The 24,632-nt window shown below is 56.2% G+C and overlaps 1 protein-coding gene across 18 annotated transcripts in view; it reads left to right on the top strand.

Annotated features, from left to right (window-relative positions):
* Positions 1–24,632, top strand: part of DYSF (dysferlin) — a 233,524-nt gene that overhangs the window by 124,435 nt on the left and 84,457 nt on the right. For all 18 annotated transcript variants that reach the window (XM_036872978.1, XM_036872992.1, XM_036872988.1 and 15 more), the window contains 4 exons: positions 12,803–12,896; positions 13,416–13,493; positions 21,357–21,538; positions 24,041–24,181. In XM_036872978.1, coding sequence (XP_036728873.1) covers positions 12,803–12,896; positions 13,416–13,493; positions 21,357–21,538; positions 24,041–24,181 — 495 coding nt within the window. The remainder of the gene's footprint in view (positions 1–12,802; positions 12,897–13,415; positions 13,494–21,356; positions 21,539–24,040; positions 24,182–24,632) is intronic.

Here is a 24,632-nt window from a genome sequence, read left to right as displayed (position 1 = left end):
AAGCGTGGACGGCTCTGGGGCTGGCGAGGATCTAGGGGAAGAAGACGAGCAAGGCTGGCGGACCCACTGCCAAGCTTTCATGGCTCGGTGACCGGGAGAATGAAGAGGGCCATTTCCCAGAACAGAGAAACCAGTCCGTTTATTCTTTACGTGGGAGAAAAATGTCACGAGGGAGCATTGAAATCAAACGTCAAGTGGGAAGGTGAATGATTGTGATGCAGATGGGACTCGCCTGTGAAATGTGGAGGAAACCAAAGTAGTGAAGCCCAGAGTCCTGGGGGAACTTTGCTGACGTAGGGAGCCAGAGGCAGACAGTGGTTAGAACGGCTGGATCCACAAACCTGGAGTTGGACACAGTCTTTAGGTGTGACCAGCACTTGGACAGGACCACAGCCCCATTGGACAGAAACTGTCTGGACCACTCTACTTGAGCAAATGAGCCCCCATCAGCACGCGTGCTCACACACACACGCACGCACACACACACACGCACACACACGCATGCACACACACACACTCTCCCCTTCCATGGTCACCTTTACATGCTTCCTGCCAGGACCAAGGATGGCCTGGGTTCCCATCCGTAAGTCTGCTGTCCTTCATCCTGGGAAGTACTGATGCTCCAGCAAGGCACTGGGGCTGGAGTCCACCCTGCATCATTGGGGCAGATGGTTGGGTTTTCTGGGTGCCAGGACCAATCTATTGTTCTGGGTACTGGCCTTTGCCCACTGGTCACTGATGCCTGCCGATTCACTTGGCGGGAGCGTGGTGGGGTGGGTGAGGCTTCTGAATGGCACTGGTTTGGTTTGAATTCTGCTTCCTCTGCTTCAGCTGTGGAAAGGTCACTTGTCCCTTTAGTGACTCTGTTACTTATGAACGTCACTACATGTATGGGTCCATCATAAGGATTAAGGACATAACCCATGTACAGAGGTGCTTCTCAGTTTTAACGAACATAAGACCCATCTGGGGATCTTGTTAAGACGCATGCTCTTGACCTGCTGTCTGGGTGGAGCCCGAGAGTCTCCATTTCTGACAGCCTCCAGTGATGCCCATGTTGCCGGTCCAAGGACCATCTCTGAGTAACAAGGATGTCGGGTGCACAGTGCATCCCGAAGATGAGGGAGGCAGTCACATCGGCCACTACCGGGTGCCTCTCTGAGGGAGGCGGGGTGTCTATTCCTGACTGGAGGTGTGTCGCCAGGGCCCTAGAGAGCGAGGCAGGGACAGGTGACATGTTCTCCCTGCTCCTTGTGGGGAGAAAGTGATCTTTTCTTCCAATGATCCTCCACCTGATAGTGGAGGCCTGGCTCATGGGAAACCCCTGTCTGATTAGGAAGAGGGATATTCACGTGTGAATGCAAATAAACCCAACAGAATCTGCATCTCCGAAGTGCTAGGGGGCAGACTAAGGGTCATTCCAGAGTGACAGCGCCTAATGAGGGTGGCTTCTTGGAGGAGGACCTGGGGAGGCAGAGCTTGGAGGAGGCCACGACTGTGGGTGGTGGCCAGGTGGGCTTCCTGGTAATCTGACAGTTCTGGACGTCTGGGCGCAAGGGCCAGGCCTGTGGCGCCCCCTTGCCTCCTACTGCCCGTCCCCTGGCCCACGCGTCCACCAGCAAGCTGGGCCTCACTTGCCAGCTCCCCTCCTGAAGACGTCTCACTGGAAGGCAGGCCCAGTCTGCTCATTAGCACGGGCAGCCTTTCCCTGAAACCTTCTGCCGGGGCCAAGCCTGGCTCCCTCCGCGGAGCGGGAGGCCCTGGCTCTGTCTGCTAATCGTCTGCTGTCTCCATCCCGAGCATTATTTTATTTTCGTATTATTCTTTTTCCAGCTAATATCCTGGCATTCCCAAAGACACCGGGTTTCATAATCTTCCTGGCGTTCCCAGGGAGCTGGGAAGCGGAGCACAAAGCTGCTATTATAGCGTGTTCCATCCAGCCTCCCTCTCCTTGCCCCACACCCCTCGCTGCCGCCGCCACCGCCACCGCCGGCGTCCACCCAGTCACCCCCTCCTGACGCCACCGGCCTCTCTGAGAACCCTGGTGACGGCTGCTGGGGATGAGCTCACAGAATCCATCCTGTGGCCCTTGCCCTGGGCCTGCCCTCCATGCGCGAGGATTTTTCCAGAGCCCTGTCTTTGCGCTTGGCCTGGAGTGTCTGAAAGGGTTTTCTGAGATGCCTGAGCCTGGGCAGGGAGAAGAGGAGATGGAGACTCGGCCACATGTGCTCCTAGTCATGGAGATTTTTAGAGCTGGAAGGAACTTTCATGTTCGAAAGCACTCGCCATCTGGCTTTGGTGCTGCTTGAAATTGGATGCAGAGTTGTGGGTGTGCATGTGTGATCTGTGTGTGCACGTGTGTCTGATGTGTAAGCACGTGTGTGATTGTGTGTATGGATGTATATGGAGTGTGCACATGTGTGATATGCGTGTGTGTGCAGTGTGCATGTGTGTGTCTGTGGTGGGTAAATTCTGATGTAAAGTCCATGGTTTTCTCCAATTCTCAAGAAAATCTAGGATCCCAAAGAGGGTAAGAATTACAGAAATCTATTTTACCTCGTGCCAAAGACCAGGCTGAGAGCTGTACGTGCATTGTCTCATTTCATCCTCACAGGGACCCCAGAAGGCTGGATTCTATGATTATACCCATTTTACAGTTGGGGAGACTGAGGTTCCAGAACTGCACTGTCTAATATGAAAGCCACTAGCCAGGTGTGGCTATTTAAAGTTACATTTAAAGTGATTAAAATTAGAAAATTCAGTTCCCCAGTCACACCGGCCACATTCGAAGAGCTCAACAGCCACGCCTGGGTAGTGGCTACCATATTGGACAGTGCAGAACAGTTCCATCACTACAGAAAGTTCTGTTGGACAGTGCTGCTCTAGAACAACTCTGAGTCCCTAATGTAGCCCCAGAAGAAACTGAGGCCTGAGAAGGAGTTTGCCCAGCGGCACGGCATGAGCCGGTTCTAGAACCAAGGCCAGAAGAGCAGGCTCTTCTGCTCTCTCTCTCCAGATTCATCCCCCCACTTGCTATGAGGGCATAAAGTCCTTCCCCCATAGAGGACCCTTGAGTGGGGTCCCAGGGAGCATCATGGGCGGCTGGCTGGAGCCCTCGGCTGGATGCATCCCCCTCCTCGTCTTGTAGCCAGACAGCTTGGCCTCCCTGAAGCAGTTGGGCAGCTAGAGGGGAGTTGGCACCACTGCCCCCAGCCAGGAAGCCTCCAATTGGTTGGCAGGGGCCTGAGTCCTGACCTGAAGTGTCAAGGACCCACAGAGACAGGCATCCCCAGCCCCAGCCAGGGGGCAGGGAAGGGCCGCTGGGAGTCGGAAGTGCTAAGAAGGGGGTCAGGGAGAAGCTGGTGCCAGAGAGGAGGAATTTCGGATTTGAACTGGCTGAAAAGGAGGTCAGATGTGGGTGGGTGGGGGAGGGGCCACCTCTGGACCTGGATGAAATCCTGCTGTGTGCGGGGCACCTAGGCATGCTTCCTAGAGTGAGCAAAGGCAGCACCTGAGAGGTGAAAGGGGTTTGCCTTATTAAGTAATCAAGACCCCTGGCTGGGTCTGTGGGCCATTGGAAGGCGGCTCTGTGTCTCTTGAATGTCCTAATCAAGCACCTGCTCCACACCTGGCATTGTGCTACGGGGCAGGTTGAGGGCCACCGGAGGATTACACAGAAGGACCATTTGAGTAAATCCTCTAAATATGTGGACTCTGGGTCTATCTCACCCAAGATTTGGATACTGAAGCCTGCGTGCGTCCACTGAAACTTGTGTGTCTGTGTACCTGAGACAAAATGCCAGCACACAGGCAAGCATGGACTGTGGGTGTTACTGTGCCCCCTGTGTGTCATTAGACACGCATGAGGGTCTGTGTACACAGTGGCTAGGGTGACCTTATAATATTGTCTGGTCTGGACACTATTAAAAGTCATGTTGGAAAATAGGCATAAGCTAGGCAAACAAGGACATACAGTTGTCCTGATGACGGAGGCACTCTGGCATGGCCTAAAACCTGCTTGAGCGTCCTCTGCAGACTTCAGAGACCTGGAAAGCCTAGAGGGACACACAGGCACATGCAAACACAGATACTCGTGCCAGCCCACACGTGGCATTGTGGATTCTCCAGGTTTCCTAATTCCACTCCCAGGCTCCCCAGGGGCTGGCCGGTAGCTTTGCAAGGAGTTTCGCAGCTGCTCTCAAGCCCTGGCTCCAGCTGTAAATTAAATGGGGTTGCACACTCGCCTGCTATTCCACTTAAGGTTGCAATCAGCCCTGATTAGGAAGAGAGGGCTGTGTGTTCCCAAGTTTTCTCTTTTACAGGGTTCTCCTCTGGCCTGGCCTGTGGGCCTGTGTGGGGTTTCCCTGGAAGCTGAGGCCAGGGCAGTCAGGGCAGTGACATGGGTGTGGGCTCTCCAGGGCCCTGACTTGGCACTCAGTCCCGTCCTGCCTCAGATCCCTGCTCAGGTGCTGAGTTCTGATGGGGAAGCAGGAGCTGGGAAGAGCCCTGCGGGGGGTCCTGGGAGATCCCGGGCTCTACCAGCAAATTTCCCATGCATCCTGAAGGAAAACATGAATCTCTGGGTCCCAGTTTTCTCACTTATCAGATGGAGGTGATAACAACACAGCAAAAATAACCACCTCCCCTGACAGAGCAGGGGTTGGCAAACGATGGCCCACTGGCCAAGTCTGGCCCTCGGCCTTTTTGTGTAAACAGGGCTGTATCAGCACAACCATGCTCATCCATGTGCACATTGTCTACGGCTGCTGAGTAGTTGCAACAGAGCCTACGTGGCTGGCAAAGGTGAAAGTATTTACTCTCGGGCCTTTTATGGATAAAGTTTGTCAGCCGTTCTAGAGCATATGCTGTGTGTCAGGCAGTGCCCTCTGCCCTGTTCATGTATTATCTCATTTAGGCCTCCCAATAATCCTGAGGTAGATTTTATTAGTGCTCCCATTTTACAGAGAAACAAACTGAGGCACAGAGAAAACAAGTAATAATTATTTTAGTGGTGTTTCCTTGGTTGAATATTGTGAAAAATCTTATGGATAATGGCTGGGTTGCACAGGTTTATAGCACTCTTCTCTACATTGTCATTTGTTATTTGGGTGTCCCAGCAGAGCCGTTGGTGAAGAAGAGATCCTGGCAGGTCACCCGAGGCCTGCCTGTGCTGGTCGACGTTTAACAACTGGCTCTCCGGAAAAAAATCCAGAGAACAAATCCAGCTCTACTTGTAGCATTTGCTGATATGGTATAAATATCCCTGCCATGGCCAATTGCAAGGTCTCAATGTGAGATCACAGAATGTGGGGATAGGAGGAGATGGGCAGTAGCACACCATTATATAGTGTTTATATAGTACTTCCACCTCACAGATACTCTAGATGTAAATCACCTTGGGAGCAAGATAACAGTAAAAGGTAGTGGAAGAATTTGGAAGTGATGCGTTTGAATATTTATCACCTTGGTTTTAGAAATAATTTCTGAAGTTACAAATTTATATGATTTAATTTTTGCAAGTGACCGTGTTTAACAAATGGCTTGCAAATGGCTGGAAATTTAATGATCTCTCATGAGCCCTGAGAGCCAGCTCCAGCACCTGCTGCTCTCGGGGGTCTTCTGATCTTGTTCACATAAAGAAAGAGATTGGGGCTCTGCATAGTGGCACCCCTCCTGTCAGCTCTGTCACCTGTGCTCTTTGGATCCGTCAGACATAGGAATTGAGTCCTTCCTGTAAGGTGAGGAGGGCGGCTGGCCCCTGAAACCCATATGCTTGACTCCGCTGGGGCAGGGCGTGCCCTGGTGGCCCCTGGAGCTACCTCCGAGGCTCCATTCCTTCCTGACCGCCGTGAGTGTGGCTTGTGTGTTTCTGTCCCCCTCTTACTCAGCCCTGGGGAGCCCCGCTGCTCAGCCTGTGTCCTTTTGCTGCATCCTCCTCTGCTCTGGCCCCTTCTGTCTCCTCGGTGCCTCCGCTTTATAGATCCTGAACCAGACCTCTAGACCCCGTGTGGGAGTGCCAGAGGGAGGAGGCATGTGTGTGACAGCCTGCGTGCAGAAAGAATCTCAGAAACGCCAGGGGTCTGCTGCTCGGTCTTGGATCCACTTTAGGTGGGTCGAGGAGTCCCCTTCACAGACTCCTTGTTTTCCCAGGACCTTGCCCACCTCCTCCCTGTGTGGCGGCCAGGGTCCCGGGAGGTCAGCCCTCAGCAGAGAAGGTGGGCTTGGCCACTGGCTCAGGGGACCCCTGGGGAGCCCTGGCATCTGGGAAGGAGAGTTCCTCACCCTCCTGAGCTCGGGCACCTCCAGGGAGCCGTGGCTGCCAGCGGGGCAACAGCGGGTTGGAGGCCCCCCAGTCCCCTTGGGCAAGCAGCAGGATCGCTCCCACAGCTAGCCACAAGACCAAGTGCGTGGCCACAGACCGCGTGGCTGCCAGCCCCGGCCTGGGAGTCACATCGGCATGAGCTATGGAGGGAGGAATGTGACTGTGGGAAACTCAATGCCCCGAGCCTGGCCTGGGGCTGGGGAAGAGTGTGAGTGCGGAGTGGGGGTGAAGCGTGGGTGGGTGGAAACCAGACCCTTAGCTACCCCTGCAGCCTGGTTCTGCTCAGGGCTCCAAGTGAGAGCAGAGGGAAGCCAGCCCTCCCACTCCCGGCCTCGCCCTGCCCCAGCCTTGCCCCTCTAGCCGAGCCTCCCCTAAGCTCTGGAGGGGGGCAGACCTCCAGCGTGCCACTGCTCCCCCTGTTCCAGCACCCCTCTTCTTTCCCCTCCTCCGGGAAACCTTCCTGAATGGGACCTTCCAAGGGCCCACCCTGTTCCATTCCACCCCACAAATGGCCCCATCCTGGGGTGTAAGTGAGCCCACGTCACTCTCTCTTTCTCTGGTGGCATCTGACCCTGAGCCCCATGAGGTTGGGAGGTTGCTGTCTGATGCACACTTTCCTGTCGCTTTCCCTGGGACCTAAGGCCTGAGTGCTGTGCACATGCCTTAGGGCGGGGATGCTGGTGATTCATTTCATGCGATAAATCTTCATTGAATGCCTACTAAGTGCCAGACACTGGGGTCAGGTGCAGGGGATAAAGGAACGTGCATGCCTTACCTATACACAAGGAAAGATGGATGCAGGAGAGATGCTAGGAGAGGCTGGGTAGGAGCTGCTGATAAAGGCAGGGCAGTCGAGGAAGTGTCCAAGCCTCAGTGACGACTGAGTTGAGGGAAGAGCTCAAGTTAGCTTGTCTGGAGGGCATTCCAGGTGGTGAGAACAGCCAGTGCAAAGGTCCTGTGGCAGGGGGATGGTGATGAATTCCAGACTTAAAGCCAGAGGGCAGGGATGAAGGCGGGGGAAGGTATTGTTCAGCATGAAACTGGTGAGATGAATGCTGATTATGTGCCAGGGACCTGTCAAGGGCTGTGGGTACGTTTCATTTAATTTCCACCTGTGGTTCTCAGCTGGGGACAATTTCTATCCCCCACCCCGTCCCCCAAGGGACATTTGACAATGTCTGGAGATATTTTTGGTGGTCACAACAGAGGGAGGGGGGCAGCTATGGACATCTAGTGGGTAGAGGCCAGGGATGCCGCTGAACATCCAGCAATGCACAGGACAGACCCCACAGCAACGAGTTACGTAGCCCCAAATGTCAATAGTGCCAAGGCTGAAAACCCCTGCCTTTTCCTCAGTAGCCCATCGAGGTGAGTGTTACCACGATGGCCACCTTACAGTGAGGAATCTGAGTTTCAGGCTTCCCTGAGGCACCCCCAGCTACCTTCCTCCGACCCACACTGTGAGCTCCAGGCACCTGCCCCCCACCCCCCTTCCTGGTGCCTGACATGGAGCCCGATGCCCGGGGACTGGCAGCCTGATGTTCTCTATGTCGGAGCTTCAGGGTCTGTAAAATGAATGAGTCGCCCTGATCGTCTACTCCATGCACATGCTGTGCAATGTCAGGGAGTTGCAGGCCGCTCTTCCTCCACGCAATCGTTAAGCGGCTTGGCCTTTGTATGCCATAGTTTGCCCGTCTGGAGAACAAAGGCAGTAACAGTCCCTGTTGTAAGGTGGTAAGGTGTCGGCAGGATTCTGCTGTGACGATAGATGCTAAGGACAGCATCTCTGCTGCGCCTCCACTGACCCTCTCTTCTCCCCTCTGCCCACATCATCGCTTTCTCAGGGGGTGCTTCCCTCAAGTCAGGTTCGGCCCAGAAAGTTCCTTTAGCCCCAAACAGTTCCCTCCAGAAAATGGGTGATTATGTGACAGGAGAGGCACCTACAGAGACTGGGGCTCAACTTGGATTTTATTCCTTGATCAGTAAATATTTGCTGAGGGCTCCTGTGTGCCAGGCATCGTAGCGGGTTCTGGGGACACAGCAGTGCCCTCACGGAGCCAGAGAGACAATGAACAAAAACGTTAATATAGCAGATGTGTGGGGTAATACGTGCTATGAGGAACAGTAAAGCTGAATAAGAGAGTAGACAGGACTATTATGTGGGGTTGGGGTGTGTGGGGTGGGGTATGTGACGGTGTGGATGTGAACATGAGTTTTGACCTTTGAGGGAAGGCCTCTCTGGGGAGGTGACATTTTATGTCTCCACAAGCAGCAATACCTATTTTACAACTCGAATGTGGGAAAGGCCTGACACAAAGTAGGTGTTCAATAAACACAAGTGGCATGCCAGAGGGACGGGCTGACGGGAGGGAGATGCTTCCCAGAAGCTCCCAAATCAGCTTTTCATGAGACTTCATTGTTTGCTTTGAGAGAAATTCCCCAAACGTGAGCCATGTATGTCCACGTGTGAAAGCCAAAAATATGCTTCAAAGTGGAAAAAGCGTGGCATTGGATTATCTGTGTTAAGGCACAGGCTGATCCCCTGACCTGGCCTTTGTCATCAGCTCTCCCCAGAAAGGTGTGTGCTCATTCATTCATTCACTCATTCTCTAATTATTAATTGGGCACCCGCTGTGTGTGAGGGGTTCTGCTGGATGCTGGGTGCATGGGGGGAACCTCACAGAGCTCTCTGTGGGAGGGGCAGACAGTGAACAGGTATTTACCTGTTCATTCATCACCTCCATTTACAATGGAGGGTGATATATGCAGTAAGGGGGAAATCTGGGGCTCTGTGGGAGCACACGGGAGGTGTACCTAACTCATCCTTGCAGGGTGACCCTGAAGGTGAGACTGGATGTCTGAGGAAAAAGCCAGGGAAAGAGCAGGGCAGAGAGAACTGTGTGCAGGAGGCCTGAGGGTGAGAAAGGGGACCCTGGGGGTTCAGCTGGTTTGAGTGTGGAGGCAGCAGGCTGTGGTGTTTGGGAGTGAGCATCTTGACTGCTGGAGACTCAACGCAGGGGCTGCCGCCGGGCTGGGAGGGGGGCCGGCCTCCGCTCTGCTCCTAAGGTCTGAAGGGGATGCGTGGAGAGCCCAAGTCCCCCCGGGAGGGTCAGTGGGCCAGAGTATGTAAAGGCGCTGGCCTGCTGTGTGGGTGGAATTCTGCCCAGCCTGGGAACCTGGCTGACTGCAGGGCTGAGGCTCCTCTGGCGGGGACTGGACTTACTGGGGACTCTAGGTGTGTGTGTCGTCCTGGTTCTCCTAGCTTCTTCCCAGCAACCCCTGTCTGTCTCCTTGAGCAGGGAGGGAAGGGGAGGCGGAGGCAGGGCCACGCAAGGGCGGCAGATGGGGGTGGGGGCGGATAGAGGCCCTGTGGACCGGGGGGAGTGGCTGTGGGCCCCTCCTCTGGAGACAGGGCAGGTGGAGGAGCCTCGGCAGCCCCTCGGGGCCATCCCGAGGGAGCGCTGGTTCTGCCTCTGAAGGGTGTCATTCTTGGTGCCAGGGCCTGCTGCCTGGTGCCTGCCAGGTGCCAGGTGCCAGGGCCTGCTGTGGGCTAGGACTGAGCCGGGCCTCAGGTACCTGGCCTCAGCCTTGTGGAAATCCCAGGGAGGGGGACACCTTTTTGCATCACAGGCAGGCGGCCCTGCCTTTGGACAGAGACCCAGAAAGCGCTGCCAAAGCCCCGGACAGAGGCCATTGGGTGGGACCGCTGCTGACGGGACGCGGCTGGGGGGGCCACCTGGAGGAGGTGCGCGCTGAGTGGGGATGTGCCCTGGAGGCAGCCCGCAAGCGTGTAGGTCCCTGCAGGCGCCTGGTGGGAGAGAGGAATCATGGGGCCCATGGGTGCCGGAGGTGGCTTCCCTCCCCGCACTCACCTCAGCGCCCTACTTGCTGGTGTGGGGCATATGTGTGGCCAGGGTGAGGTGGAGGGGCTACAGAGCCTGCCCTCCCCTCGACCAAGGCGCCCTGAGCTGCCTGCACTAAGCCTCGTGGCACCTGGGGGCTGGCCAAACCCTGGTTCCAGCATCCTGACCTGCTTTCCTTGGCGTCCCTGTACCTCATGCCTGGGGTGGCCTGCTGGGCCCCCAGCTCCGGCCCTACATGCGGCCTCGTAGACCCTCCGACCAGAGCTACTAGCTGCTGGGCTTGGTGTGGGTGGCGGCAGGGCCAGAGCTGTGAGGCTGGGCCCAAGGCCTCTCCTGGCGGGAACCCAGGACGCCCGGGACCCACGCCTGCCGGCAGGGAAGATTGCAGATGCTGTGGCCTTTGGGTTCTCACCTGTCTGCATCCCTCCCTGTTGTCCTGCTCTCCTGTGTGTGTGTATGTGTGTGCGTGTGTGCACACGCGTGCATGTGTGCGTGCATGTGTGTGTATGCGTATGTGTGTGTGCACGTGTGTGTGCGTGCATGCGTGCGTATGTGTGTGCGTGTGTGTGCGTGTGTGTGTGTGTGTGTGTGGAGAGAGGTTGATTGCTTGACTGACCGATTTTGATTTCTGCCCAGGACTGTGCCTTTGCACTGAAATGTCCACTTTTCCAGCTCCTGGAATAATTTTGAACAAATATGGGGTATATGAATACCACCCCTGAGCACAATTAGTAACTTCATGGTTTATGACCTCCGCAGGTGGTGTGCTAACACAACATGGGATTTATCTTCCTAACAATCCCAGCAACTCTCTGAGATAGATACTGGAGAATTATCCCAAATTTATAGAGAGACTTGTGCAGAGAGGTTAAGCAACCTGCCCAAAGTCACACAGCTAGTAAATGGTAGGGCCAGAACTGGAGCCCAAGGAATCTGATTCTAGAGCTTGTGTTGAAATTGTGACCAAAGGAAAGGGGGGGGGGTCACTGTATCTTCCTGTCCTGTGCTAGGAACCAGAGCGCACCCAGTCGTAGCCGGACCTCGGTGGGTCCCCTGGGAGAGCGGATGAACAAGTCTTTCCCCCGTATATGTTTTATGGGCCCTTTTGTGGGATGGAGCAGAGGATGACTCTGCCTGCCTTTAGGTTGCATTTCCTTGTTGACGCAGAGTGACCAGGGCAGGCCTTCCCTGGGTGTGCTAAGATGAGCTTTGGGGAGCGTGGCCCGCCCGATTGGATTTGGGGCAAGTAAGCCCTGGTGTTGGAGGGGGAAGGTGGAGCAGGTCGCTGGGGGTCTGACCAGGACCCTTCAGGTGGCGAGAGCCATGGAGGGCTTCAGGCCGGGAGCCGAGTGCTGAGTGTGGGTAATGCAGCTGGCTCTGGTCCTGGGTGCGGGCCGATAGGAAGCCAGTGGACGGGCACCCAGGGAGGCTTCTTGGACTGGAGGCCTGGGGCTAGGCCCTGAGGGTGGGCATGGTTTGGAGAGGAGGAGCAACTAGGTGGCCGTACATCTGGGGGCGTGGGGCGATGATGTAGGTGCAGGGCCTGGGGAGAGGTCGAGACTCCTGGGAAATGGTTGCCGCCAGGTGGAGGGCAGGGTGGCCTTGGGAAGTGGCTGCTCTGGGTGGGCCTGGGCGGGGTGAAAATGCCACGGGAGGGGAGGCCGGGGTTTTCTTTCAAGGGTGTGCATGCTTGTGTGTTGGGAAGAGGGACTGGCGAGGGACTGGGGCAGGTGACAGTGTGGGGAGGGGGGGAGGGCTTGCAGAGGAAGCGGGCAGTCCCTCTGTTGGGCTTCTGCCGTGGGAGGCTGGTGGAGCTGATATCACAGAAAGCCAGGTCTGGAAGGACGGGCTGCTGTGTGACTGGCACATTTTCAGTTTTTGTGGGGGCCTTGATCCCCGCTGGGGCTCATCCCTGATGAGGGGCGGCGGTGTGGCAGAGGTGGTGGTGGAGGGAAGCAGCGCACCAAGGAGGGGGGCATCTGGTCCAAGGAGGCTGGTTTATGGCCCAGTGGTTAGAGCCCAGTGCTAACAAGGGCAAGGTTTACACACAGCTTCTGAGGCCGAGTGTAGACCCACCCTGCCTCTGCTCCTTTTCCCTGTCCTCAGGCTGAGTTCTCCTCTGACCGTCAGCACAGTGGGAGCTGATGAGAGACAGTGGAGGAGGCAGTGCAGCTTCTCCCCAGAGCTGGGGACCCAGCTAAGCGCCTGTGTGTCCCTGGCACCAGCACCGTGTCCAGACATGTCTTGGGTGGACAGAGATGCTAGACAGGGCCCTCCAGACTCGGGCTCCCCTTAACTCATCACCCCGGGCAGATCCCCACTGGATTCCCTCTCAGAGAGCCCCTTCGAGTCTTTCCTTCTATCAAACTCTAACCTCTTAGGCTGGAACAACTCAAAATCCCATTCTGGCTCGTCTGGTCTCCACTAGAGAGGGAGAATTTCCCTGTGGACTTAACACTGGGGTCTGGGGAGGCGCTCCCCTGGAGTGAAATCAGAGCTTTGGGCAGGTGAGGAGCCTTGTCTAAAGGACCCCGGGGACCTGACTCTCTGTACCAGTCTCCCTGCCACCCCCAGGCTCTGGGGTCAGAGTCTGTGGTGACCAGCTCTCCATCTCCAGGGCGGCGTGGTGGACGACAGGAGTGAAGATTCCAAGTCTGTCTCCACCTTGAGCTTTGGCGTGAACAGACCCACGATTTCCTGCATCTTTGACTGTAAGTGACGTTTGGAGGTGTCTACCGGTGTGACACGGATGAGTGTGTAGCCTTACATTCCTGTTTGTGTGGGTTACATGGTCAGGTGTATATGTGGAGGCTGAGGAGGACTGAGTCTGGGTGTTTTGTTAGTGGGTCAGTGTCTCTTGGTGTGTGTGTGTGTGTGTGTGTGTGTGTGTGTGTGTGTGTGAACTCTAAGCCTGAAATCCAGCATTCAAGGCGCTGTGCATTCTCACTGCCCCCATCATCTGTGACCCCTCCACTCCTTCCCTCTCCTCTGCCACCTCCCCAGCTGTCACCAGGCCCAAGGACACATCACTTGGGGGTCCACCTTTGGACTGTGGTCTGCTCTCCTGATCTTGAGAACAGCTAACTCCAGCACAGCGTACACGTGTCGTTTCTACCATCCAGCCCCTCTGTCCGCTGCCCGTTCTAGGGACACCCTCTGTCCTCCCCTCTAGCCCCAGATCTTGTTCACCCCCAACCCCTCACTTGGCATCTGTTTCTTCCTCGGTGCAGACGGGAACCGCTACCATCTACGCTGCTACATGTACCAGGCCCGGGATCTGCCTGCGATGGACAAAGACTCCTTTTCTGGTAGGTGGGAGGAGGGAGGAGAGCCAGGGACCAGGGACTGAGAGCTGGGAACAGAGTCATTGGGCCTTCAGACCACAGGGAACATGGCCCGGGCTTCTCCCATGGTGGGTTGGGGGACGCTGTGTTTGTTGGGTTTGTGGAGGTGAGGGCTGCTGTCAGGTCACTGTGTCCTCCTGGTTGTCAGGTGGCCTGCTTGACCCGTCTGCAGGTTTTGGCTTTACTGACCGTCCCCTGCTCCTGAAAGCCCCCTGGCCTTGGCCCCTGGGACACCCCTCTCTCCTGGTCTCCTGCAGCTTCCTGCTGCTGCACCTGCTCCGACTCAGCTACTGCCCTCTAAGCCTGATGTTTCCGAGAGTTCTGTGTGTGTTCTCTTCTCTGGGCACTGGGGTCCCCCAGGCAACCCAGTAGCCACTCCTGTTGGGGAAGCTTCCAGGTGTTTAGTTCCTTTATGTCCAGCTACATTTTCGGTGTCTCCCCTGGAAGCCTCAGAGGCACCTCAGTTCATCTTGTCCAAGCTGAACTCCTTGGGACCCCTCCCCCAGATCCAGGCCCCCCTTTACTTCCCACCTTGGTCCTAGTATCACATCAATGCGCTTCTACTACCCATCAGGTTGGTAACAATCAGGTGCCCAGTTCTGTTGATTCTGGCTCCTGAATCTGTCTGGGAGATTGTTCCCTCCTATTCTGCATCGTGGCTGCCGTCTCACACTGGCCTTACCCCTTTTATCTGAATGCTCCAGTCGTCTCCTGGCCTCCCTGTGACCTTCCACACAACCCCAGACACAGCTGGTCATGTCACTCCCCTGATTTCAGATATAGACACTAACAGGTAAATCCCCAACTCTTTAGCCTGGCGGACAACTCCTTCGTGATCTGACCCCTTTGGACCTCACCAGTTTCATCTTTCCCTAATTCCCCTCTATCCACTAGCTCTGGCTGCACCAACTTTTGTCAGCGTTTGTCTAGTTCTTCCACATTTCTGGCCTTTGTGCTCAGTGCCTAGAATGGCTTCCCTCCCTATTTTTAATCCAGTGAACTCCTACTCATCCTTCAAGACCCAGCCCAGATGCCCTCTGACTCTTCCCCAAGCTGAGCTGGTTGTTGCTTCCTCAGCACCTGGCCAGGACCTCACCAGCACCTCTCTCAGAGTCCTTACCCACTGCATAAATCAATTGCCATCTACCTCTGTCATATTCTTCCCACCATGACTCTGAGCTCCTCCAGGAAGGGACCTTGACTTACTCTTGAACCTGCAGCAGGTTCTAAAGAACTAACACTTACTAAGATATCTAAAGAACTATCACTTACTAAGTGCTCACTATGAGCCTAGGCGCTTTGCTGACATTTTTTCATGTACCCCTTACAACTTTCCTATGAAGCAGGCATTTAACATTCCCATTTTACAGATGAAGAAACTAAATTGCTTGAGTTAAAATAGCTGACAAGTGATGTACCCTACTCCAAGTGCTTGCTACTTACTTGAGTAGATCTGAGTTCTCCTATGAGAGTGACCTCCTGTTCACAGAATGGCACTCAGCTCACGGCCAGGCACCCATCCTCCTTTCTGGACCCTGCTCCTCCCCGACCTGGGAACCACTCTGGTTCCTCCCCAGCAGCTGTGCTTCCTCGTGTTCCTCTCCTCTCAGTGACCTTTTCTCTAGCTCCACGCAGCCAGGCTCAGGGTGGATGAAGCAACAAGCACGTGGTGATTGGCAGGTGGCGGGGGTTTGTGGGAGTGCGGGGGAGATCTCTGCAGCTGTGACTTCTTGGGAACCTTGGCCAGGATGCTTTCTGACAATCAGCACCTACCCCCAGGAGAGAGAAGTGACCTAATTCACAGTCTTGCTTCCTCTTCCTTCAGGGGAGGGTGTGAGAGGTCGGGGTGCAGGCGGCAGGTTTGTGTGTGGGGGGTGGGTAAGTGGGGTGCAGGTCGAGGGCCCCTTGTCCTCCACTGGCCGGGCTGGGGGTGGACCCTGCAGGAAGGGAGCTCCTCCTGGGGACCCGCACCTCTGGGGACTGCAGGCAGGGTCAGCCTGGTACGGGGGCCGCAGGAGACGTCACACTTTCCATCCTAGCTCCACCCCCTCCCCCAAATAAACATCCCTTGAGCTTTGAGGGCACTGCCCAGGGCTTCCTCAGAGGCTGCTGGCTTCTGAATGAAAGGCCTGATTGAGCAGCTGCTGGAAAGGAAAACAGCAGCCAACACGGGTGAACCTATAAAACCCAGAGTGTTTATTTTCACTCCCAAACCCTAAACCAAAGCAGTTTCTCCCCTGGAACTGACCCTGGGGTGGCTGGAGGCTGTGCATGGCCACTGGCTGGCATTTCTCAGAGGAAACTCCTGTGTGAATCAGGAATGTCTGGGGTCTGGGGAGGGTCCGGCACAGAGTCTGTCACTGGTGTCATCTTCCAGCCTGCTTGCTGGCATCTGCAGCGGAGAGGGCTCTCCTCGGGAAGCGCTCTGACCTTGCTGCTCTGGGCTTTTCCCCCAGTGGGGCTCCCATGACCCTGTGCTGTGCCCTTATGTGGTGGGCCTTGGGGCTGCCACAAGGCCAGTGCTCTGTCTATTTCTTCTCCTTGGCTGAAGGTGTGGGGGACACAGAGGAATTGTCCAGGAAACACTTGATGAATAACACTGAACTCGGTCGGGGAGGGAGGCTTGTGGAGATACTGCCATCCAGGCTGCCTGAGGATTTTGCCTTGGGTGGGGTTTGCGTGGAGGGCCGGCATCAATTCTCTGGACCACTGGAAGGGCGAGTGTGGCCTGTGCTTGTGTGCTTATGAGTGTGTGTGGCCAGCATAGTGATTAGGCATAAAAAAATGTGAAATGATGCTTAATTCAAATGACTTCTCTTACATTGGGATAGGGTTGCCACTGCTGGGTGAGCATCTGGAGTACAAACTGGATCTACTTTGAACAGAAAAGATAGGGCTCCAGAGGACTTAGAAATCACTTGTCCTCAGGGCCGTACCTACTGGGCAGCATTGTGGCTCTGAACAGCGGTCAGAGCTGAGTTGCTGTTCCCTGTAGACTGATACTTCTCAAAGGGGATCGGGGAGGGTGCTGTCTCCTTTGCCCTGTTATACTCCAGGGAATTCTGCTTTGCCTCGTCCCCAGCCGGCGACCACCGGTGTGGTTTGAGGGAGCCATACGTTCTGCCTACAGAGCTGCCGCCAGGAGGGAGGACCCTTGGGCAGCTCACATTCCAGGGCATGGCCCTTAGCTTGAGGCACCCAGAAACTCCTCCTTGAGAGTCTCATGGGTCAGTGGGCTCAGGGGCCCGACTCGGTTAACGAAGAAGATGAGAGAAGGCTAGTAGATCAGATGCCAAGTTATTCATTTATGGGGGTGGAGCGTCTGCCAAGAAAGCAGAAGGTCCTGTGCCCTCTTTGCCGGCCTCATGGTTCCAGGCAGGTCAAAGCTGTGTGCTAGTTGGGTGGTCCTGAGGGGCGTTGCTGCCAGGCCAGGCCACAGTGAGGTCTGGTGAACCATGGGTGCCCCACAGCTGAAGTCACCTCTGTGGGGACCAGTGCTTTCGTCTCCCCCAGATCCAGACTCTGGCTTGGGTGGGGCTGGGGAGCCCTTGCTTGTGGACTTCCTCTGTCTGGACTCCAGTCACAGCCCACCCCCTCTTCTGAAGCACAGCTTTCTGTTAAGTTTGGCTCTGGCTGGGGGAATTCTCCCGATGAGCTTAAGAAGCTATTTTCCAAGGTGTGCTGGAGGCTTGTGAAATGCTCCACTTAAAAAGGGTTCCTGAGCGAGAGAGACTGGGAAACACTGCACACTTAGCGATTTACAAATCATGGTGGCATCGAAGGCTGGGGCGGCTGCAGGAAAGGAGCCTGTTGAACGTGTTTAAGCGTTCCTTCATTCCCCCAAGAACTCGCCTTGCGAAGAACACATTTTGGGGAACACTGACGGACGGGATTCAGTCCAGCTCACTCAGCACGAATCCAGGGCCGTTTGTGATCTGCCCGCCTGCATCCTCCTCCCTGGGGCCTGGGGTGCTCCCTTCCCCCTCTCAGACAGACTCACTGTTCCCTGAGTGCCCTTTGGTGCCTTTGCCAGTGCTGTGCTGGGTGCCTGGCCGCCCCCTTCTCTTTGGTCCACCTTGGTTACCTCCTTATTCTTGAGACTTGGGGTAGGAGACCGCCTTTCGGGGTACTGACTTGACGCCACCAGACTCCAGGGCGTACCCCCACCCCTAGCGCCTTGAACACTCCGCTGTGAAGCTGCACATCGCTTTGTATTGTAACTGATGTTTAGTTACCACTTCCAAGCAGCAGTCATGATCTTAAGAGCCCGGACTGTGTCTCGTACACCTTCATATTCAGAGCACTGTGCTTACCTACCATATTCTGGTCAGTCAGTAACTGTATGTTGAACGAATGATTGCAAATAATGCTGGAGTGAACATCTTTGTTCATATAGCTTTTTGGTTAATTTGGATGATTCCCAGAAATATGGGAAACAGGGTATAAACAGTTTTATGTTTTTCAGGGCATACTGCCTGATTGCTTTTCCGAAGGGTTGCTGACTTGCTTCCAGCAATAAAGGAGAGTACCTATTTCGTCAAATATTCGCCAACACTGGGTTTTATAAATCTAAACAATTTTTCTTAATTTTATAGGAAACATACTGCTGTATTGCAGTTTTTGTTTGCATTGCCTTGATTACTAGCAGTCTACTCCGCCCTGTCTTAAGGGCTCTTTTCCCGTGTTCGTGGCGGGTAGAAGGAGCACCGACTAGGAGTCAGGGAGTCTGGTCCCAGGCACCTGTGAGCAGGGGCTAGCGACTTCGTCTTTCTGGGGCAACGCTCCCTCTTCTGACAAGGGGTATGATGACACCTGCCCTGTGGTCTGAGCAGCTGGAGGGAGGGCCCATGAGGGAAGCTTAGTGTCTTGTGACTGCAGAAGGGTCCTCCTTGGAGCTCCGGGAAGGTCTGAACAGCAGAGGTCAGGCACAGGGCTTCAGGTCCAGCAGTCACCTGCCTGGGGCCTCCGGTGGTGATGGAGTCCAGTAGAACCCTTGTGTGTTCTTGGCTGGAGCTCCCAGGGCAGCCTGTGGTCCTCACAGAGCTCCGATCCAGCTTCAGCCCCGGGGGGTGCTCCGTGTGGCTTGGCAGGTGAGGCCGGAGGGCTGATGCTGGCCCTCCCCTACCTGAGTGGCTCTGGGAAGAGCTGGCCTCTCCTCTCCCCTCCACCTCTCCTTGGGATCTGCCTCTCCATCCTCCTGGCTTTCCTGGAAGAGGCTTGTGTCTGTGCGTCCGTCTGGCTTCCCTTCATCTGCCCACCTTGCTTCAGCAGCACCCCACCCCCCCTTGTTTCTCTTTTTTTGAGGGGCTGGGCCTTGTGTGGGGAGAGGCCAGGCCCCAGCACACAGTAGCCCAGTGTCTGAGGCCCCAGGCCTCCAGGCCTGCTCCTTACAATGCCTTTGTTGTGTGTTTTTCCCCCCTGCCCCGGGCGGGCGGGGCGAGCGTGTGGGTCTGGGTGATTTTTGTTTGAAAGCCACCCCCTCCCTTCCCCCCAGTGCTGAGCTCATTGCCTGCGCTGATGGGGCTGCTGGAAGGAGTCGCCTGCTCGGGGGCCAGCGTGGGGGGCGCTGCCAACACCAATACAGCGTGCATGGCCGCCACAATGTGCAATTGTGATCTTTGTGTAAACGCGGTCGGTCTGGGGCCCGCGCGCTTATAAAAATAAAGCCTTGGGAAGCACAGGGGGCGGGAACAAAAGGGGCTTTTTCGCTGGCTCTCGAATATGGTTTTATTTATCGGAACGCGCCCTCTTTTTCTTACTGGAACCGGGGAGAGGTTCTCTGCCGAGCTTGGAGCTGATGGTATCACAGCCAGACGGTTTCATTAAATGCACAGACGCCGCTGGGCCCTGCCAGGGCCAGGAAGGGAACGGCTTGGGCCAGCCCTGCCAGGCTGGTGCATGGGAAAGGAGAGCCCCATGCCAGGGAGGCTCCCACCAGGTGGGCGTGGCAAGATGTGGTGGGCATGTCTCCCCTGCCCCTTCTTCTGCCAAGGGCCTCCCATTGCCCTCTTCTACCTCCAGAATCAGGTTCAAAACCTGTTTCCTACAGGAAGCCCTCCCGGATTGACCCCAGTGTGCTTTTGTGCCTGAAGGCTGGCAAGCTGGTCTTAGCCTGGTGGCTGCCTCCTGTTAGGCAAACCCAGCATTGTTCGGCCAGTGAGTGCCCGTAGCTTCTGTTTCCTAACGCGGATCCCCCCCCTCGCCCTTAAAACAAGCGCTTTGAGCAATAGCCAGAATCCTGGACCCTGTCCCCCACCCCATCCCCTGATGGAAGTCCTCCTATTGCCCACTCCAACTTTCCCACCTCTTCGATAGTCACTCTCTGCCACCTCCTGTGCCGTGGCTGTGGCATGCCACTTGGACTCTTGATGGCCAGGGAGAGACTGGCCTGCTCCCCTCCCCTCTGTGGGGAAGAGCTAGCTCCCCATCTCAGCCCCAGGACTGCAGTTGGACACCCCAGCTCTAGATGTCTGGCGCTGAGGCCCTCTTGAGTCACGTGGGGGCTGCCCTGGAGGGGGCAGAGGATGCAAGGTGCCACAGGCTGGAGAAGCCGCCAAGGGTATAGGGCATGTGATAGAGCGTTTGGGCTCAGCCCTGCCAGACATCTAGCATCCAGCTGCCAGCCTCCTGCATCCCCAGACTTCCCTGTCCACATGCCCTCAGCATCTGGCACGTCGAGTCTTACAAAATGGCAGCAAACTGGACCCTGCCCCCTAATGAGAGAAGTTGGAGGAGCCCCCTCCTCCAAGCCCTTTGCTCCTGTCCCAAATTACATGCACTCAGTCCCATGGGACCTTCTCTGGCATTGGTTTCCAAGTGTGGTCCTGAAAGGCAGCATCAAGAACACCTGGGAACTTGTTAGAAATGTCAATTCTCAGGCCCCACCCCAGACCCGATGAAGGAGTCTCTGAGGGTGGGACCCAGCAGTCTCTGCCAGCCTTCCAGACGATTCTGCTGCATGCTCACATTTGAGAACCACTGCCCTAGAATCTTCTCTAGTGATACTTCGGGACCAGGCAGAGGGAATGCCTCCTGGGTGGGTCCCAGGCTAGCATGGCCGGGGCCGACAGGCTGGAAAGTAGTTTGGGGGCGTCAGGGAGCTGCAGGGATCTTAGGGTTCCCCTCACGCCCCCCACTGCTCAATAGCCCTTGAATCCCTTTGTTTCTCTCTAGTGCCCCCACCCATCTAAGCCACCACCCTCCCTGCCTGAACCCTTGCAGTAGTTTCATAACTGGTCTCCCTGCACCCACTTCTGCCCCCTCCAGTCTCTTCTCCAGGTGGCAGCCAGAGTGAGCTTGCTGAAATGCAGACTCAGCCGTGCCAGATCCCTCTCTCACACGCCACTGCACCTCATATGTGTTCTACAAAGCATGATCAAAATTGTAATTTCATGTTTGTTTGTATAGATTACCGTTTTGCTCCAAATGTATCCTCAGCCCCTACCACCTAGCCCCCGGCCTGTCATGCAGAAGGCACTCAGTCAGTAAGTGCTTGTTGGACGAATGAATGAATGAATGAATGAATGCACAATCTATTCATTTTGCCTCCAGCAACCAGCCCAGGGAAGAGCCCAGAAGGGAAGCTCTCTGGATCTTTGCGCCCGCTCTCCGGGACCTCGGTCCCATCTTCCCATGGTGGCCACCGGCTGGCCTCATGGAGGATGGAGGTGGGGGGTACCCCCAGGATAGGGCTCCAGCCTGGACGTCGGTGCTCCTGAGTGGCAGGCACAGCTCTGCTCCAGCTTTGTGGCTGCATGACTCCTGAGCGGGTGACTCTCACGGTCTCTGTTGTGTCCCGTCTCCCTTCTCTGTGCCCGGCCCACACAGATCCCTACGCAATCGTCTCCTTCCTGCACCAGAGCCAGAAGACTGTGGTGGTGAAGAACACCCTGAACCCCACCTGGGACCAGACACTCATCTTCTACGAGATCGAGATCTTCGGGGAGCTGGCCAGCATCGCCGAGCAGCCGGCCAGCATCGTGGTGGAGCTGTACGACCACGACACCTATGTGAGTCTGCCCACCTTCCTCCCCCGAACCCTCACTGCCCACCCTCTCCAGGGCCCAGGGGAGTGCTGCTGTGAGGGATGTGTCCCCAACGAGACGGGAGTTCCCCAAGGCTGGGGCTGATGGCCTCTCCCCCAACCCCACAGGCAGTGGTGAAAACTGTTTTAGAGTAATTAAAAATGAATTGCCACCATGTGTGCTGTGCCCACGGCAGAGAGAGGGGACAGATCTGGCAAGGGTGCTTGGCTGTGGGTCAGGAGCCTGGGTTTTCTCTGTCTCTAACTTGCTTATAAGATCCCAGGTCGGTCCCTTCTCCCTATCAGAGGGCTGCTTTGACTCCACACACAGTTATCAAGCACTTGTGCTGGGCTGGTTGGCCCCTCACGTGGGGTTCCCCGGCTAGGTGGGAGCCGGGGCTCAGGGACCACCGGGCAGGGTCTCCTCCAGGGAACCAGTGTGAGGCACAGGCGGGGCCCTCTCTGCAGGGCTGTCGCACAGAACCTCTTGTGCTGGCGGGAAGGCTCTGTGGTCGTGCCCCCCAAACGAGGGCCACTTGCCGTGTGTGCCGAGAAACCGAGTTTTCATTGTGTTTTAGTTTTAATCCATTAAACTTTAAGTAGCCACAGGTGGCTGGTGGCTCCGGTATTGGACAGCGCAGCTCTGAAAGGTTCCCAGAAGGGAGAGGGCTGTGGGCTGGAATGTGAGGGGCTGTGGGAAGACCCAGGCCCTGGTGGAAATGTGAGATTGGGGTGTTGGGATGAGGCAGGGGTGTTAGCACAGCACGGGGGCCAGTGGGAGATGGAAGAGCGGGGAAGGCAGGCAGGGAAGGAGGAGCAAGGAGTACGAGGCTAGGGGAGCGGGAGAGTGGCGGGGTCAGGGCGACATTTTACAAAGGATGGGTGGGATGCTGTTGGAAGAGAGGGACTGTGTTGGCCGAGGGGTGTGTGGCCAAGAGGCCCTGCCTGGGTCGGGGGTGGCAGTAGATGAAAGGGGAGGGGATAGGGCTTCACAGATGCTTCCAGAAAGAGTTGCCATGACTAGAAGGGAGGGTGTGGTGACCAGGGGTTGGGGGAAGGTGAGGCTGATGAGGGTGCCCCACTGGCTGGCAGTGGGCAATGCGGGCCTGGGCTGGGGAGGCTGACCTGTAAGCTCTGCCCTTAGAAGGAAAAGCTGGCTCCATGGGGGCCGAGCAGCTGGAGGAAGGGTCTTTTGGGGATTTTGGGGGGAAGATCTCAGGAGCTTTGGGGCAGGAGGAGGCGGGAGGCGGCAGGACCCGGAGGGTGCCGGGGCCAGGGGACTTTGCAGAAGCAGGCGCGAGTGCTGGTGCAGGGCGGGCGGGAGGACGGCAGGACACAGCCTCGCTCTCCCAATGGCACCTCACCTCCTCTTTCACAAATGGTACTCTATCCCCTTCGGGCCAGTGCCCGGGAGGGATCCCGGGGGAGAAAGCCATGGCCTCTTCTGGGTGGGTGGGCCCCAGGGTCCTGGGGGAGAGCGGAGCTGTGCTCATTGATAATATAGTCAAACGGGGCTGCACCTGTTGGCAAATACCCGTTGCCCTGAGCTCCTGTTGTCCTGGCTGCCTGGGCTCTGCGAGGACTCCCCTCCCCGCGCCTCTCCATGACCCAGCGACTAGAGGGCAACACTGGGCCCAGAGGAGCCTCCAGGACCCCTCCCAGTGCTGTGGCTGGTGACCACTCTGAGTGGTCTATGCTGGACTGTCACCCGCTGGTGTGGCCATTTATGCAGAAGCTGGTGGCCACTCCAGAATGGCTCTTGGCAATGTCCCCAGCAGTGATGTGACTGCAGGTAGGGGTGCCTCCCAGTCCTGGCCTGGGTTTCTCCCGATGAGTGCCTTGGGCGAGCCACCAAGGCTTGTGACAGCTGTGGCATCATCTGGCTGAGACCCAGGTTCTGTCTGCGGCCGCTGCCCTTGGGGAAGCTAACCACGAGGTCAGAGTTCACCGGTCAGCAAGGTCACTCTATCCTCTAGGCAGTGGGGAGCCATGGAAGGCTCATGAGTAAAGGAATGATAAGATGAAAACATCATTTTAACAAGACTCATTTAATTTGATGATCACAGTTTCCCCATGTGGAGACTGGGGGGATTTGAAGGTGAAATGAACAGGAGATACAAATTCCTGGGGAATGTCAAACACCTCTCCTGCTGAGGGCATTAAAGAAATGCTAGGAGGCTGTCACTCTCGTCTCCAGTGGGCTTAGAGCTTGCTTAAATTAAAGCAAGGTGAACGCTAGTTGGACATACAAAGGGACTTCTGGACCATGATGGGAATTCAGCATTAGCAACAGTGGCAGGAGGCCACTCTCATGCTGCCCTTGCATCCCCCTAAGGGAAGCAGAGCTCACCGTCTGCACCAGGGACTGCCCTGACTTCTGAGGCCCTGCCGAGTTCGGGAGGCCAGATGTAGGTCTGGTGACTGCTCTGAGGCCGCCAGAACCCTGGGCTGGGGGACGCTGACTTTTCTTTCTCTGTGCTCGGTCTAGGGTGCAGATGAGTTTATGGGACGCTGCATCTGTCAGCCGAGCCTGGAACGGATGCCCCGGCTGGCCTGGTTCCCGCTGACTAGGGGCAACCAGCCGGCGGGTGAGCTGCTGGCCTCTTTTGAGCTCATCCAGAGAGAGAAGGTGAGGCTGGTCCACATGCAGATCCAGGAGGCCCGGCAGGGAGCTCCTGGTGGTGGAGGGTGAGGGCCCAGGCAGGGGATGGTCTGATAGAGGGGAGGGGGCTTAGATACATTCTTCTTCCCCCACCAAGGGCCTGCACTTAGTGGAGAGCACTGAAGGGCCACCTCTGGATGTTAGGCCTCCTGCTGGAACCGGTTTTGCCCATCTTTTCTGAGCCCCAAATCAGGACACAATCTAACACTGGGGCAGAAAGCTGAAATCTGAACTGTGTTACTATGTCTGAGTCCTCTGGCCATTGGATGTATTTTTCTCTGGGTTATATCCTGACGTGGTTTCTGGAAGGGGGGACCTCTGTGATCTGGCTAGGGTGCTTAATTGTCCGGGGCAGGGGACTCCAGGGACAGGTGAGGGCAGGGCCCCTGTTGCAGTGTTGGCTCTGCCATGGCCTCAG

Source organism: Balaenoptera musculus, chromosome 13 (assembly GCF_009873245.2).
Source record: "Balaenoptera musculus isolate JJ_BM4_2016_0621 chromosome 13, mBalMus1.pri.v3, whole genome shotgun sequence".
Lineage (NCBI taxonomy): Eukaryota > Metazoa > Chordata > Mammalia > Artiodactyla > Balaenopteridae > Balaenoptera > Balaenoptera musculus.
Note: the sequence above shows the minus strand (reverse complement) of the source record. Positions and strands in the feature narration are given on the sequence as shown.